This window comes from Taudactylus pleione, unplaced genomic scaffold (genome assembly GCF_031769625.1).
Source record: "Taudactylus pleione unplaced genomic scaffold, aTauple2 ptg000176l, whole genome shotgun sequence".
Classification (NCBI taxonomy): Eukaryota; Metazoa; Chordata; class Amphibia; order Anura; family Myobatrachidae; genus Taudactylus; species Taudactylus pleione.
Genome location: NW_028284578.1, coordinates 1,992,908 through 2,007,347, shown reverse-complemented (window position 1 = coordinate 2,007,347; position 14,440 = coordinate 1,992,908). Strand labels below are relative to the sequence as shown.

Genomic DNA, 14,440 nt, shown 5'->3' with positions numbered 1-14,440 from the left:
CTCCAGTCTTGGGCTGTCCCTGTTTCGGTTGGCCGAAAGGTCGGCAGGTTCTCCGCGCTTCCCACCCGGGAGGTTGGCTTTGGGACGTCCCCACTGTCTTGAACTCCAGTGTCCCCTAGTGGATGAAGGAGAAAACAGGATTTTGGTACTTACCGATAAATCCCTTTCTCCGATTCCACAGGGGACACTGGACGCCCGCCCAGCGCTGCGTTCCTGCCGTTTTGTTGGGTCCTTATCTAGTTGTGTGACTGCATGTGTTCCCTGCAGTGGGTTCCTCTGTTCTCCTTCAGTCGGTATTGTTCCGTTCTGTGGTCTTCTCCTTCTCATTTTCCTGTTGTCTACCGTCTCCTCTCGGGCTCAGTTCTTGAAACTGGGGCTGATGGGGCATAGAGGGGGAGGAGCCAGTCACACTTCAGAATTATTTAAAGTGCCAGGCTCTGCTCTACCACCGTCTATACCCCACTGTCTTGAACTCCAGTGTCCCCTGTGGAATCGGAGAAAGGGATTTATCGGTAAGTACCAAAATCCTGTTGTTTTTTTTTTCTCAAATAACTATAAAGGCACCTTGCTGCATTGAGGATCCGGATGGTGAGCTTTATTCTCCCCCCCCCCCCCCCCCCTTTCTCCTCATCCTCCCTGAGAAATCCTGTAATATGCAGTTACATACATACATCAGGGGCAGGTTACTTAATAAAGTGAAGCCTGTGTGAAGATGATCAGGGAAAGGAGAAAGTTTTGCTTACTCTATTAACTTGTTAGTGGTTAGTCAGAGACAGTGGCTTCAGTACAATCAGGGGGTACATTTATGCATGAAGCCTAGGGTGGATACAGAAGGAGAATTACAGGTAAGTTTGTTTCTTCTTCAGGGTCCATAGGGGGTCCACAGGGTTGACCTTCGGGTATAGCTGGATCTGGATCCACGGGCACCACACAGTTAAAGCTTTAGCTCCCAGGATGCACTGGGTCCATCCTCCTCTATACCCCGCCTCCGAGCCACAGGCACCTCAGTTTTAGTTGGAGCCCGGCCGGAGTCGGGTCACCTTTAAGCGCAGGGGGGCTGATTAACAGCCCCATAGCTTTTATTTATTTGAGTTTGCTAAAAATAAGTTACAGTTCTCCCCCAGATGGGGTTTAACCCAAACTGCTATTCTCCCATCACAGGGTGTCCAGCAAATATTGCGGTCTTCCCCTGGGCCTCAATCTGTTAATACCTATCCGGGTTTGCCGCTATATGTGCAGCCTCCTCCGGTGACTCAGCACTCGGTCGTCCCTTTTCAGGGACTTACACAGGGGGGTCAGCCACGCTGGTTGGATGTATTATCTAGTTCAATCCAGAGTTTGACGGCTTCATCTTCAGCTTTTCAATCTATGCTGAGGAGTGATAAGCCCCAAAGGGCGTCTAAGCGCCCTGTGATGTTGTCCCAGGCTACGCAGCTCTCAGACTCTGAGGCATCATCAGATTACGGGGAATTACCTGAGTACTCTGACTCAGATTCCCCTGTCCGGGAGGCGGAAACCATTTCTTCTATAAATGTACCAGCTTTGTTAAGGGTGGTGCGATCCATTCTTGAAATAGTGGATGACGCCCCGGTCCCTAAATCCAAATTCCAGGATTTCAAACAAGCAAAGGTGAATTCAGCTGTTTTTCCTCTAGCTGACCAGTTGACTGACGACATGGCGGAAGCCTGGCTGTCGCCTAGTAAGTGATTCCAGCCGCAGAAACGTTTGGCGTCTAGTTGCCAGTTTCCTGCAGGTCATTGCAAGAGTGGGAATCCCCACCTGCGGTGGATTCTCATGTTACTCACTTGATCGAGAGTGCTATGCTGCCTTTGCCTTCCATCTCATCCTTAAAGGATTCCACGGACAGGAAAGTGGGGACTTGCTTGAAGTTAATCTATTCTCTTTCGGGGGCTGTGGCCCGTCCGTCTATGGCTATCTCCTGGGTAGCTAAGGCCATTGAGAGCTGGGCCAATGTGCTTGAGGATAACCTTTCTGAGGAAGCTCCAGAGGTCCAGAAAGCTTTGGTGGGACAGATGAGAGATGCTGCTGCCTATATTGGCAAAGCGGCTTTGGATGCAAGTCAGTTGACTTCCAGAGTCTGCTTGCTGCTCTTTGTGGTTACGCTTTTGGTGGGCGGATGCTGATTCCAAGAAAGGCCTGGTCGAGACTTGGACAAAATTGTTGACTGCCTGGTAAAGTCTAAGTCTACATTTCTGCCTTCAGCAGCTGCACCTTTCAAGGCGAGGACCTTTGCATTTCGGTCCTTTCGTACTCAGGAGAATCCAAGGGTCAGTCCTACCCCAGGCAAGCTTGGAGTGCTAGACGCCCTGCTTCCAAGCCTGATGGGACGGATCTCTCCCTGGGGGATCCCAGAGTGGGAGGCAGGCTTCTTCAATTCGCCCAGTATTGGTGCAATACCACCACGGATGCTTGGGTACGGTAAATGGTCTCTCCGGGGGGGTACGTCCTATCCTTTCGTCACAGGACCCCCTACCAGTTTTTCTGCACGAGTCCTCCTTTGGATAAAGCCAAGGCCTTGCAGATTCAGGAAGTCAGAGTCCTTGCTGAAAGTGGGGGTTATTGTTTCAGTCCCGCTTTCTCAGCGTGGGACGGGGTACTACTGTTTCTGTTTCAGAAACCCAATGGGTCTCATTGGCCTATTCTCAACCTGAAGTCTTTGAACAAGTTCCTCAGAGTGCTCAAATTCAGGATGGAAACTTTGCGTTCCATCATTCTGGCTATGGCACCTGGGGACTACATGGTTTCCCTGGACATCCAGGACGCATACCTTCATGTTTCCGCCTTCACACCAGCGGTATCTGCGGTTTGCTATACAGCAGCACCACTTCCAGTGTCAGGCTCTACCCTTTGGCCTCTCCACGGCCCCAAGGGTTTTCACCAAAATTATGGCAGTCATGGCTGCCCATCTTCTGAGCAAGGGCATACGGCTTCTGCCGTATCTCGACGACGACCTGTTGCTGGCGAGCGTAGGTACTTCTACAACAGTGTTGGCTAACTTTGACACTCCAGCTGTTGTGGAACTATATATCCCAGCATGCCCTGCCACAGTTTTAGCATGCCCTAATAGCAAAACTGTAGCAGTGCATGCTGGGTTATGTAGTTCCATAACAGCTGGAGTGTCAAGGTTAGCCAACACTGTTCTACAACATATACACCTAACGATCGTTTGTCTGCAAGCGCACGGGTGGCTGATAAATTGGAAAAAATTCTCCCAAATTCCCTCGCAAAGGATGGTTCGCTTGGGAGCCCTTCTGGGTTCTCAGCAGCAGAGGATTTTTCTGACTCCAGAAAAGATCTCCTCCTTGCAACTGCGGGAGCGCAGTTGCCTGAACAGTTGCAGAGTGTCTGTTCATTCGGCATTGCAGGTTCTAGGGTCCATGGTATCGGCATTCGACATGGTGGAATATGGCCAGTACCATTGCAGCCCCCAGTTACCACACCGGATCACGATTCAGGTGCTGGTATTGTCTCCGGAGGTGCGTCTGTCTCTATCTTGGTGGCTTCAGACATCTCATCTCACCGAAGGTTGCCCCTTTTGGATACCGGACTGGGTTCTTCTGACAACAGATGCCAGCCTCCGGGGTTGGGGAGCAGTGACAGGTTCCCTCTCACTTCAGGGCCGTTGGACAGTGGAAGAAGCAATTCTCCCAATCTATATTCTGGAACTTCAGCCATATACAGGGCCTTCCAGTTGTCAAGTCACGTTCTTCAAGGAAGAGCCGTGCAAGTTCAGTCCGACAACGCCACCACGGTGGCGTACGTCATCCATCAAGGGTGCACTCGCAGTCGAGCAGCGATGACAGGTGTCACACATCCTGCCTTGGGCATAGTGCCACTTTCCAGCCATCTCGGCAGTGTTCATTCCAGGAGTCCTCAATTGGGAGGCGGACTTCTTCAGCCGTCATGACATGCATCCCGGGGAATGGTCGCTTCACCAAGAGGTGTTTCAGCTCCTTGTGGAAAAATGGGGCCTGCCGGAGGTGGACATCATGGCCTCCCGTCACAATCATAAGTTTGCCCGTGTACGGATCCATGACAAGAGATGTGAAAGCTAGCTTAGTGGACGCTCTGTCGGACAGATGGACCTTCCAGTTTGCGTATCTATCCCCTCCGATATCCATACTTCCTCGGGTTCTTCGGAATTTCAAGCAGGATGGCGGCAAGCTTCTGCTGGTGGCTCCAGCTTGGCCCAGACGTCCTTGGTGTTCAGATCTTCGGAGTCTCTCCATCGACACTCCGTTCCTTCTGCCTCAACGTCCGTAACTGTTGTCTCGGGGTCCCTGCCTTTACCCAGGCATGGGTTGTCGATCTTTGCCGTCGTGGCTCTTGAGACCTCCATCTTAAGGTCCAAGTGCTTCTCTAGCTCGGGCATTGACACGATGCTTTGGGCGCATAAGCCTGTCTCTGCCAGAATTTACCACAGTGTGGCATACTTATTTTCAATGGTGTGACACGAGAAATTACGATCCTCAAGTGTTTCTAGGATTTTGGCGTTCCTTCAGTCTGGTATGGACCTCTGCTTACGCCTGACTTATTTTAAGGTTCATGTCTCCGCACTATCTGTGTGGTTCCAGAGAAGGATAGCTCTGTTGCCAGACGTCCGCACTTTTTTCCTGGGTGCTCTCAGGATTTAGCCTCCCTTTGTGCCCCCAGTGGCTCCTTGGGACTTGGCGGTGGTTCTTCGGGCCCTCCAGGGGCCTATATCTGAACCTCTTGAGTCCATGGACCTCAAGTGGTTGCCTACTAAGACCCTTTCTCCTGGCTATTGCTTCGGCCAGGAGAGTGTCAGAATTGGGGGCGATTTCCTGTCGTCATCCCTTTCTGATTTTTCTGCTTAAAGTGGTTTCTAAGTTTCATATTAATCAGGAAATTGTTGTGCTGACCTTTCAGTCACCTGACCTTACGGCTGGTGAGGCTTCCTTGGATGTGGTCCGTGCTCTCAGAATTTCTGTGGACCGGACTGGTTCTGTTTGGAAGTCGGATTCCTTGTTCGTCCTCTGTTTTTCACAAGAGGGGTTGGCCTGCTAACAAACAAACTTCGTTTAGTTATTTGTGAGGCTTATACACAGGAGGGTTTGCCTGTTCCTGCCTCTGTTATGGCTCATTCTACTCAGTCTGTGGGCCCCTCGTGGACAGCTCACTGTATCGTCTCGGCTGTGCAGCTATGTAAGGCGGCCACGTGGTCTTCCATACATACTTTTCTAAGGTTCTATACATTTGACACCTGCGTCTCTCAGGATGCTTCCTTTGGGTGCCGGATTCTCCTTTCAGCACAGGAGCGTCCCCGTCCTTAGTTGGACTGCTTTGGGACATCCCCAAGGTCAACCCTGTGGACCCCCTATGTACCCTGAAGAAGAAAATGAGAGATATGGTAAGAACTTACCTTTATCTCTCTTTCTTCGAAGTCCATAGGGTCCACAGGGCGCCCGCTCTAACGCACCTGGCTTCATATGGGCTGTGTGGCTGGTCACCGGTTTTCCGTCTCTCTTTCTGTGAGTATAGTTCTTGTGTGTTCCAGTCTTCCTTCTCTCTGTTGGTCCTCCTCCGGCCTTGGCTACTTACCAACTGAGGTGCCTGTGGCTCGGGGGCGGGGTTTAGAGGAGGATGGACCCAGTGCATCCTGGGAGCTAAAGCTTTAGCTACGTGGTGCCCGTGGATCCAGATCCAGCTATACCCCAAGGTCAACCCTGTGGACCCTATGGACTTCGAAGAAAGAGAGATAACAAAGGTAAGTTCTTACCATATCTCTCATTTTTCATATATAGAATATTTTAAATGTAATGTAAATATTTTGGCAGGATTTTAAGCTCTGGACAGGCCCAGCCTCTTTACTGCTCCTAAATAATTCCTACTGAATGTGAAGAGTGCATTACTGCTGCTAATTATGTAATCATCTCTTCTCTTCCGATGTGCAGATCCAGAACAAGAAGACTGGACTCTGTGTAGATACAAAGCATGGGTCCATGGGCTCTGAGCTACGCCTGGAAATATGCACCAAAGGACGTAAAGCTGATGCCTGGAGTAGCGTGCAGGTAGATGTGATGATACCGGACCCCTGGTTTCACCGCTGACCAGTCCAGGCCTCAATCCTCTGTATAAGAGCACTAAAGCAGTTTGTTTTGCAGGTGTTCACTTTGGGCTGGAGGGAAGACATCCGCCCAGGAGACCCCCAACACACCAAGAAGTTTTGCTTTGATGCCATATCACACACCAGCCCTGTCACACTCTTTGATTGCCATGGGATGAAGGGGAACCAGCTGTGGAAATACAGAAAGGTATATTCAATTTTAGAAAACTAGGCACATTTTGTAGCAAAGGTTATCGGCCCCTTCGAATGTAACAAACTGATAACATTCACCTGAAGACATCGTCAATGTAACTGCCCCAAAAATATCAACATGCACAAAAGTATTCTTAAGTAAACAGAACGTTGGAATAAGATTAAAAGAAAAACATTATTATAATGATCTTTATTCTTGAGTAGGGTCAACACATGTAGGATTTTTAATCTCCAAAATGGAGAACAACCTGTACCCAGAGCACTAGAACATTAACAGCAGCATGTTCTTTATGTGCTAGCCATTATGGAGTTTGATTCCTTTCCATCTGGAGTTTAAACAACCCTCAAGAGGGTGACCTCTCATATCCTTTTTGCTAGCATTTCTGGTGTGTAAAACCCCCCAGCCTAAACCAGTGGAAGATACTCACCCATGAATGTCTAAGTAACACTCATTTAGTTCAGCCATGGTATGACAACTTAGAATTTCTCTATGGCTCATGCCAAGAGCTAAATAATTGTTGGCTGCTGCAACTGTCCACTAAGTGCTCTCACCAAGAGGTGTCAAATAAATTCTATAGTTGCAGAAGCACCTCTGGGAGGGGGGTTTAGGGTGACTGTCTGCAACATGGCAGGGTCCTGGATATCTGATCCATGCAGTTAGTTAGTGGTGGAGATGACTTACTGTTAACATAGTCGACAGGGTTAACATATCGACAGTTGGTGGTTGGTATGCTTACACTCCCCCTCTCCCTACCCTAACCCTCCCCGGTGTCTGAACCTATCCGCGCCCCCCCATGTGCCTAAACCTAACCTCACAGACCCTTAACCGAACTCTCCTCCCTTAGAGCCTAACCCTCCCAGTAGTGCCTAACCCCCTCCTCCCAACCCCGCTACTTAACTTCGGCATCCCGGCGTTCGGGATGCCGGCATCGGTATTCTGGCGCCGGTAAGGTAAGCGTCAGCATCCAGACCGCCAGGATGCCAAACGCATACCACATAAACATCTCCCTGCAGTTGTAATGCACAATGAGAGCCCACATATGCACCTCTTATTATGCTGCCTTCCACTGACTTAAGAGCTGTAGCTTGTGGCAAGTACTAATATTCTCTGTTCTACCCCTAGGACAGGACTATTTATCATCCCATCAGCAACAGCTGCATGGACTGCAACGAGTCGGACCGCAGATTATTCATGAATATTTGCAATCCCTCCTCTCCCACGCAGCAATGGACTTTTGAAAATACCAATTCCACAGTCTTAGAAGTTTTCAACAGGAACCGGGGCTTATAGCAATGGGGGGGGTAAATAAATATACATATATATATATAAATAGGAATATATATATTTTAAATCTATATTTTTTACTGGTGTATGGGATATTTGTTTCCTTCTGGCAAGAAAATTTATTTTTCCGTTTTCCTTGGTGTGTAGGGTTTTAAATAAAAAACAAACAAAAAAAAAAGGATATTTTGAATGTGTAAACGGAGGCTGAGTTACTTTAAATGATGCTGTGACTGAACATCGGTGGTTTTGGAGATGGCATTTGTGACAGATGTTCTAATTATATTCAAAGAATGTTTGTTATGCAAATTTCACAAACAGAGACGGGTGCTGTGATGAAGTCTATTTTAATGCCATTTGTTTTCACAATTTTGGGCAAACTGTTGCTTCTCCAGCTGTTGTAGAGCTTGAGGTCCCAGCGGGTGTGCTGGGATTTATAGTTCCTCACAGGCTAAAGAGCCACAGATTTTCCAAAGCTTTTTTCGGAGTATAGGACAGTTTGTTTGCTGTAGGGGTGATGCTCATAATGCAGAACTTTTTGGAAGGTAGACTTGTCAATGAGCACACAACGCTTTGGGCAGTAGATGTGCTCATTTTTATCAAATTCGCCTAGAAGTGTCTACTATGTGAGCCCAAAATGACTATTAATCCCTGGATTATAGTAAAATAAAATGTATAGAAAATAATCGGGGGACGTGTTTTTTTCAGATTAATCTGTGACTTTTGCTCATTCCCAAATGGCAGTGGTCATTTTTTTAAGTTATTTGATCTGTGGAACTTCTGTAAGGTTCTGCGTGAGCCATTCTGAAAGGTTAATATACTTAAGAGTTAAAGGGAATTTTTTTTTTTTTTTAGATTTTCGCCTATGATGTTTAATTTTAGTTTGCATTTTTTTTTAATTCACTTATTTTTTAAGGATGATCTTTAATATAAGGTAAATGAGGTTGAGTCTGAAAAATACAGACATTATGGGGCTTATGTAATATCCTGCGAGATGCAGACATGGGCGAGGCTGCCCATATTTTTAAAGTGACAATTATTTAAAAGGTGAAACCAACCTGGTTTTGCCTTTTAAATGATTGGCGCTTTACAAATACTGGCAAACTTGATGGAATTTGTCCAGAACCTGCATCTCGCAGGATATCTCATAAGTCCCTACAGCAGAGGTCCCAAATGTGGTCCTCAATGCACTCCAAAAGTTAAGGTTTTAGAGAGATCCATGGTTGAACACAGGTGGTTAAATCAAATTCACACTAATTAAGTCTGTGGTCCAGCATGTATATCTTTAAAACCTGGACTGTTAAGGTGCATTGAGGACCAAGTTTGTAAACCTCTGCACTACAGTATATGATAGAAACTTGTCACTGCTGCTAGTGTTAAGGTGGACCTGTCACCAACACACAGTGAACTGTGTATGACAATCCAAAATCTACAAACCATAGTTCACAGAAGTTGAATGATTCTACTACAGCATCATTGAACTAACCAGCCTACAACCGGAAGTGTACAGCAAATGCCTAAACTTGAACTATATATCTAGTGCCTTGCTGGACAGGAGGACATGGGAGTTGGGTGGAACATAGACATGCTGCCATTTGGTTTCTCCCCTATTACCTCTCGAGGGAGATTGATCAAACTTTCTAAAGCTGAGATATTGCTCATAGCGACCAATGAGATTCTACCTATCGTTTATCTAGTGCATTCTATAAAATAATAGCTAGAATCTGGCTGCTATGGGGCAACAGCCGCACTTGAGAAGGTTTGATAATGCTTTCCCTATATCCGGGAATCTTTTGTATGATTGAGTTTTGTACTGACTTGTGAGTAGGTGTAAAGTTGTATATGCATGCCCAAGCTGGGTATTACAGCCTACATAAAAGTTGTTAATCATGTAAAAGAACCCCCCCCTCCCTTTGAACCTCTGCATAAAAAATGGAAGCATTGATGGTTTCTTGGACAGTTGCCACCAGCATTGGCTTAACGAGCCATAAAACCCCTCCGTTCCAGAATATAGCCTCTCCGTCCAAGTTACCTACATATACAGCCTGTGTAACATGCAATACAATTTAAAGATGACAAACTAATTAAATCACGTTACGTGCTCAAAGAATTATCTTAAGTTTATATTGGCTCCATCTCATCTTGCTTCTATTGTCACAGCAATGTATACATCTCCCACAATGCATTGTCCTGCGCCAGGTTCGTTAAAATAATGAGTTATAGATCAATGGTACAAATGTTGTGTCTATCCTTGAGGCAGTTTTAACAAATGCCGAGCGGACTTGGAGTACATTTAGTTGAAACCATTGTCCATAAGACAGTTACTAAAACTGCTGTGGTGTAAAAACACTTTCCATGGTGATCGGTGAACACAGCACATTTCAGCGCAACAAATGTACAGTAGATGGTGGTCCACCAATAAAGTATGTATCCTTAGAATAGCTAACAGGACCAGTACATGGCTGCAGGGTCAGGCTTCTAGGCACGAGGTCGCTAAGGCTTTAATAATGTAATGGAGTAAGGACATGATATTCCATAACTGTCCATGCTGTCTAAATGCCCCCATGCATTGCTTTTACACTGAGTGAGGAATTATTGTGTTGTAAAGGGAACAGTGTTTCACATTAATTATTTTCATACACTGACTGGTCATAGCTTGTTTGAATTGTGCAATCAATGCAGAGTCTGGATCAAACAATCAGAATTATAAGAAAAATAATCTGACCTATATGAAAAAACGGGATGTTCTTTCAGCACCCACCACTGCCCCTTCTGTCCATCCTGAAAATGAACTAGGTCCTCCACCTTCAGTTGACGTTCATTTATTGCCTTCTACATGGCTCTTGCCCAGTTTTACTAAATAATTGCTTTTCCTCTCTACCTTTGCTGATGTTCTGCCTTGCCTATAGCCCCAGGCAGATATTTCTTCTTTAAGATACAAAGTTGGGTCGTATCCCAGGGCAACAGCTAAACACTGCTGCCTGAACACACACATTTCTGTAAAGCACAGAAAGGTAAACTAACCTACTTAGCCAAAGCTGCAGTCAAACTCGCATAAGCCAATGAATTCAAGCCATTTGAAGGTCAAAGAGTAAACCATTTATACAACTGCAATTTTATCATATTTTATAGACCAATCTATATGTACATTATTGCCTCCAATTATTAAAGCAAACTTACAACTGGCACACTATAGCCATTAGTAACCATCATCGATGATTTGTACAGCATGAAATGTGCAGTTCTGTACGCTGGCTGGCTCATACACCTATAGCCATTACTGTTTTAACATATTTGTTCTGTGTTTTTGCCTAATGTTGCTGAATGTTTCCCTATTGCTGAAATTCCTGCTTACTTTGTGTGGTTGGGATGCTGTGATATATGTAATGGACTTACTCTACCTCTGCTTTCATATCACACCAGCCATAGGACATGGCGTATATTTTCTTGTATACGTGCATCACATAGGCATCTCTTTCACAAAACATTCTGTAAATAAAATGCATTATGCAATTCTATTTATTAACGCCAAGCTCAGTGAACTGTTTTGCATAGAATTATTTGTCACATACTCATACTATTGATTGTAGTTTATAAGTTAGTTCAAAAATGGGATCTTGCAGAATTTATCTGGGCTGATTTGGAGGCGGATGAAATTACATTCAGGGTAGACTGGGGTTAGGACCATAAGTAATTGAAGGCTACGTTGCGTTGGATTGTTTCAAGTAGATATACCAATAAAATGTTAACTAGTGTGTTAGAGTTTAACAACATAACTCCACACTGCTCCGAGTTCTAAGTAAGTAGCCACGCTCTGGATAGTCTGGAATGAAATTTACTTTAACATAACTTCATTTGACTTTATCTAAGAGTGTCTAAATAATATCAAATTATCAGGATGATTTCTACCTTATCCACATTTCTTGCCTATGTTATATATAGCATAGTAGTAGTGACTGATTCCATTTATTTTGCATTATACAACCTTTACTACTATCTGTCACTTATTTTGTTCTTTCTCCTGAGCCAATTTTGTTTTCGGCTAGCTGAATTGATAAGTGCTTCTGTGCTGGGTTACAAGTTATTTTTGCTTGTAGCCTTTAAACCTATTTACAGAAGTATTTCTTTCCTTACACAAACAGATAAACTTAAGGTGCGTACACACTGGGCGATCAGGAAAGACAGTATGATTACAACATCGTAATCGTACCGTTGTTCCTGAGCCCTCCCTCATCACTGAACATGCACAATCTGTCGTTATTGGCAGATTGTGCTGCTTTTTCAGCCTATGGACAGTGTCGGAAACGACCAGCGGTAGCACGCATTGCTGGTCGTTTCCGTCATTATAGTGCACGATTCCTGAGCGATAGCACAATTACGATGTCGTAATCGTGCAATCGCTCAGTAATATCGCTCAGTATGTACACACCATTAGATGTACAGAATGTACCGCATAAGATGTGAACTTTTCTGTTTTGTACATTGTATAGTTAGTGGACCCTATATATATATATATATATATATATATATATATATATATATATGTCTCCAAACGTCCCTTTGCAAGAACAAGGCAGCACTCCCAGTGATGATGGTACAAAAACGTGTATTAAATTGTTCCAGTGACACATATGACACAATATGTGAACAAGACCATGTTTGTCAATGATTGTCTTGTTCACATATTGCGTGACCCATCCTGATGAAAAAGTCTACGGACTTTGAAACGTCGATATAATGATTCACTGAAACCATTTAATACACGTTTTTGTACCATCATCACTGGGAGTGCCGCCTTGTTCTTGCAAAGGTACGTTTGGAGACTACATGTGTTTAGGAAGGCACCCCTTCGTTGTTCTAATTATCCAGAGTGCCAGGCTTCCATGGAAAGTATATGTGTGTGTGTGTGTATATATATATATATATATATATATATATATACATATATATATATATATATATATATATTATGTGTCACGGGCGGCACTCACGTGTCAATGAAAGTAAATGCTCCGGGGCCCTCTGTAAAGGAACCCAGCTGGATTCCAAGTAATACAGCGTGTGCGTATATATGTATATGTACACACACACTGCAGTTTGCATCCGGTAACCATTCAGATCACGGTGACTTATTAGTGACAGCAGCTGGAATGGATCTGATCAGATTATTGATGATTATAGTAGTATACTGTACACGCTGCCATTTGTTTCATGTGCTGGCTAGACCTCAATACTGCTTGTAGTATTTCTGATCAATCTAGTGTGTACTGGCTGTGCAGTTTCCATAGAGAGAAGTGATCTTTATCATCTGATCCAGTGGTTCCCAAACTTTCTTGAATCACGGCACCATAAAGTACTAGCATTTTTTTCACAGCACATATGCCAAAAGTTTTTTTATTTATTGAGAAATTCAGCAAAGTAAATTGTGCTTACCTGTTTAGGTTCAATTATGTGGTGGAGGACAGGGTTGTGCTTCTGTTTGTCCACATATTTTATGATTGCCAGCCACCAACACTTTGTTTTGCCGATCACATTGATCATAAATAATTTAATTTGATTTTGAACCACCAACCCGTGGCACCCCTTCAAGTGCACTGCAGCAACCAGTTTGGGAACCTGGTCTATTGAAGCTGTGTGCACTGTGAGCCAAGGATCGCATATAGAGGGGGGACTTATAGAGGTTATGTACCCTATGGCACCGTCTGTGGGCTGGTGATGTAGTGTAGTTTAGATGCTCTGCATAAGACTGTATGGGGCCTATTTATTAATTCCCTCTGCCCCAATAAAATCATGTGGGAAAAGGTAGTTGACTGTAGAAATATCTCCTGCGCTCAGCTAAGTATCAGAGGATAGAGCAGTCCCTGTTTTTTTCAACTGTGGGATTTGGTAATTTACAAAGCTCCAAAAAGCTTAGCTCTCAGTTACCACTGTGGTGAATGAGCTTTTAATGGGGAAAGTCATCGCCGGGACAACCTCTTACCAGAAGCACTGTCCCGGCAAGACTTATTGATAATTTGGCATCTTAGTCTGTTATTGCTGCAAATTGCAGGGATTACAAATGTTATTTAACATGTCAAAAATGCAACTCAGAAGCCTCAACACCAGCATATTTGCCGTTGTTTTTGGCATAGTTAAGTCACATGCAGTACTGTGTAGATGGGCCTTTGCACAACTTTCTGAGCTTAGCCATAATTAAAACATTAATTTTTGACAAATTCAGTTTTCTTAAAAAAAAAAAATTCATAATCATATTTGAGTAATAGTTTATATTATGCTAGATGTAGTAAATATTTACTTATCTCACTGCTGTGTTTCCATAATGACGATCACTGCAAAAACATATACATATACCATACTATAATAGTGCATTACCCTAATAAATACAAAAATATGTCCATGGAAATATGAAAAGTGATCTCCTTATTCCAAATAGGTATAGATAAAATCCATAGATGAAAGCTTTCCACACCACCTTTTTAGATCAGAATGAAATACCCTTACCTGTAGTGTGGGGAATTGGTGCTGCTCTTCCCTTTGCTTTCTTAGCTTTAAGACACATTCTCGATCTATGGAACAAATGTGTCATATCATCGTTATATGTCCAAGTACTATTTACGCTCATTCTCAGACGTGACCATGTACAGTGGCCCCCAATTACGGACAGGAGTAAACGCAGCTTATTGTGAGTAACATTACAAATGATTACAGTATTTAATTTGGACACATATAACTACTTTATTTTTTCTGACTATAAAATGACCATCAGATTCCTTTATTCATGGTGAATGTCTGCAAAATTACACACTGCTGTCATCTTGTAAAACGTTTTATTGTCTTTTTTATTTATTTTTGTGGAA

At 44.1% G+C, this 14,440-nt stretch overlaps 1 protein-coding gene across 1 annotated transcript in view; it reads left to right on the top strand.

The window, feature by feature from the left end:
* The window catches only part of GALNT10 (polypeptide N-acetylgalactosaminyltransferase 10), a 126,996-nt gene extending 114,875 nt beyond the window's left edge, over positions 1-12,121 (top strand). The window contains exons 10-12 of the mRNA XM_088475673.1: positions 5,937-6,053; positions 6,147-6,296; positions 7,425-12,121. Of these exons, the coding sequence (XP_088331799.1) occupies positions 5,937-6,053; positions 6,147-6,296; positions 7,425-7,592 (435 nt within the window). The 3' untranslated portion in view covers positions 7,593-12,121. The remainder of the gene's footprint in view (positions 1-5,936; positions 6,054-6,146; positions 6,297-7,424) is intronic.
* The last annotated feature ends 2,319 nt before the right edge of the window (positions 12,122-14,440 follow it).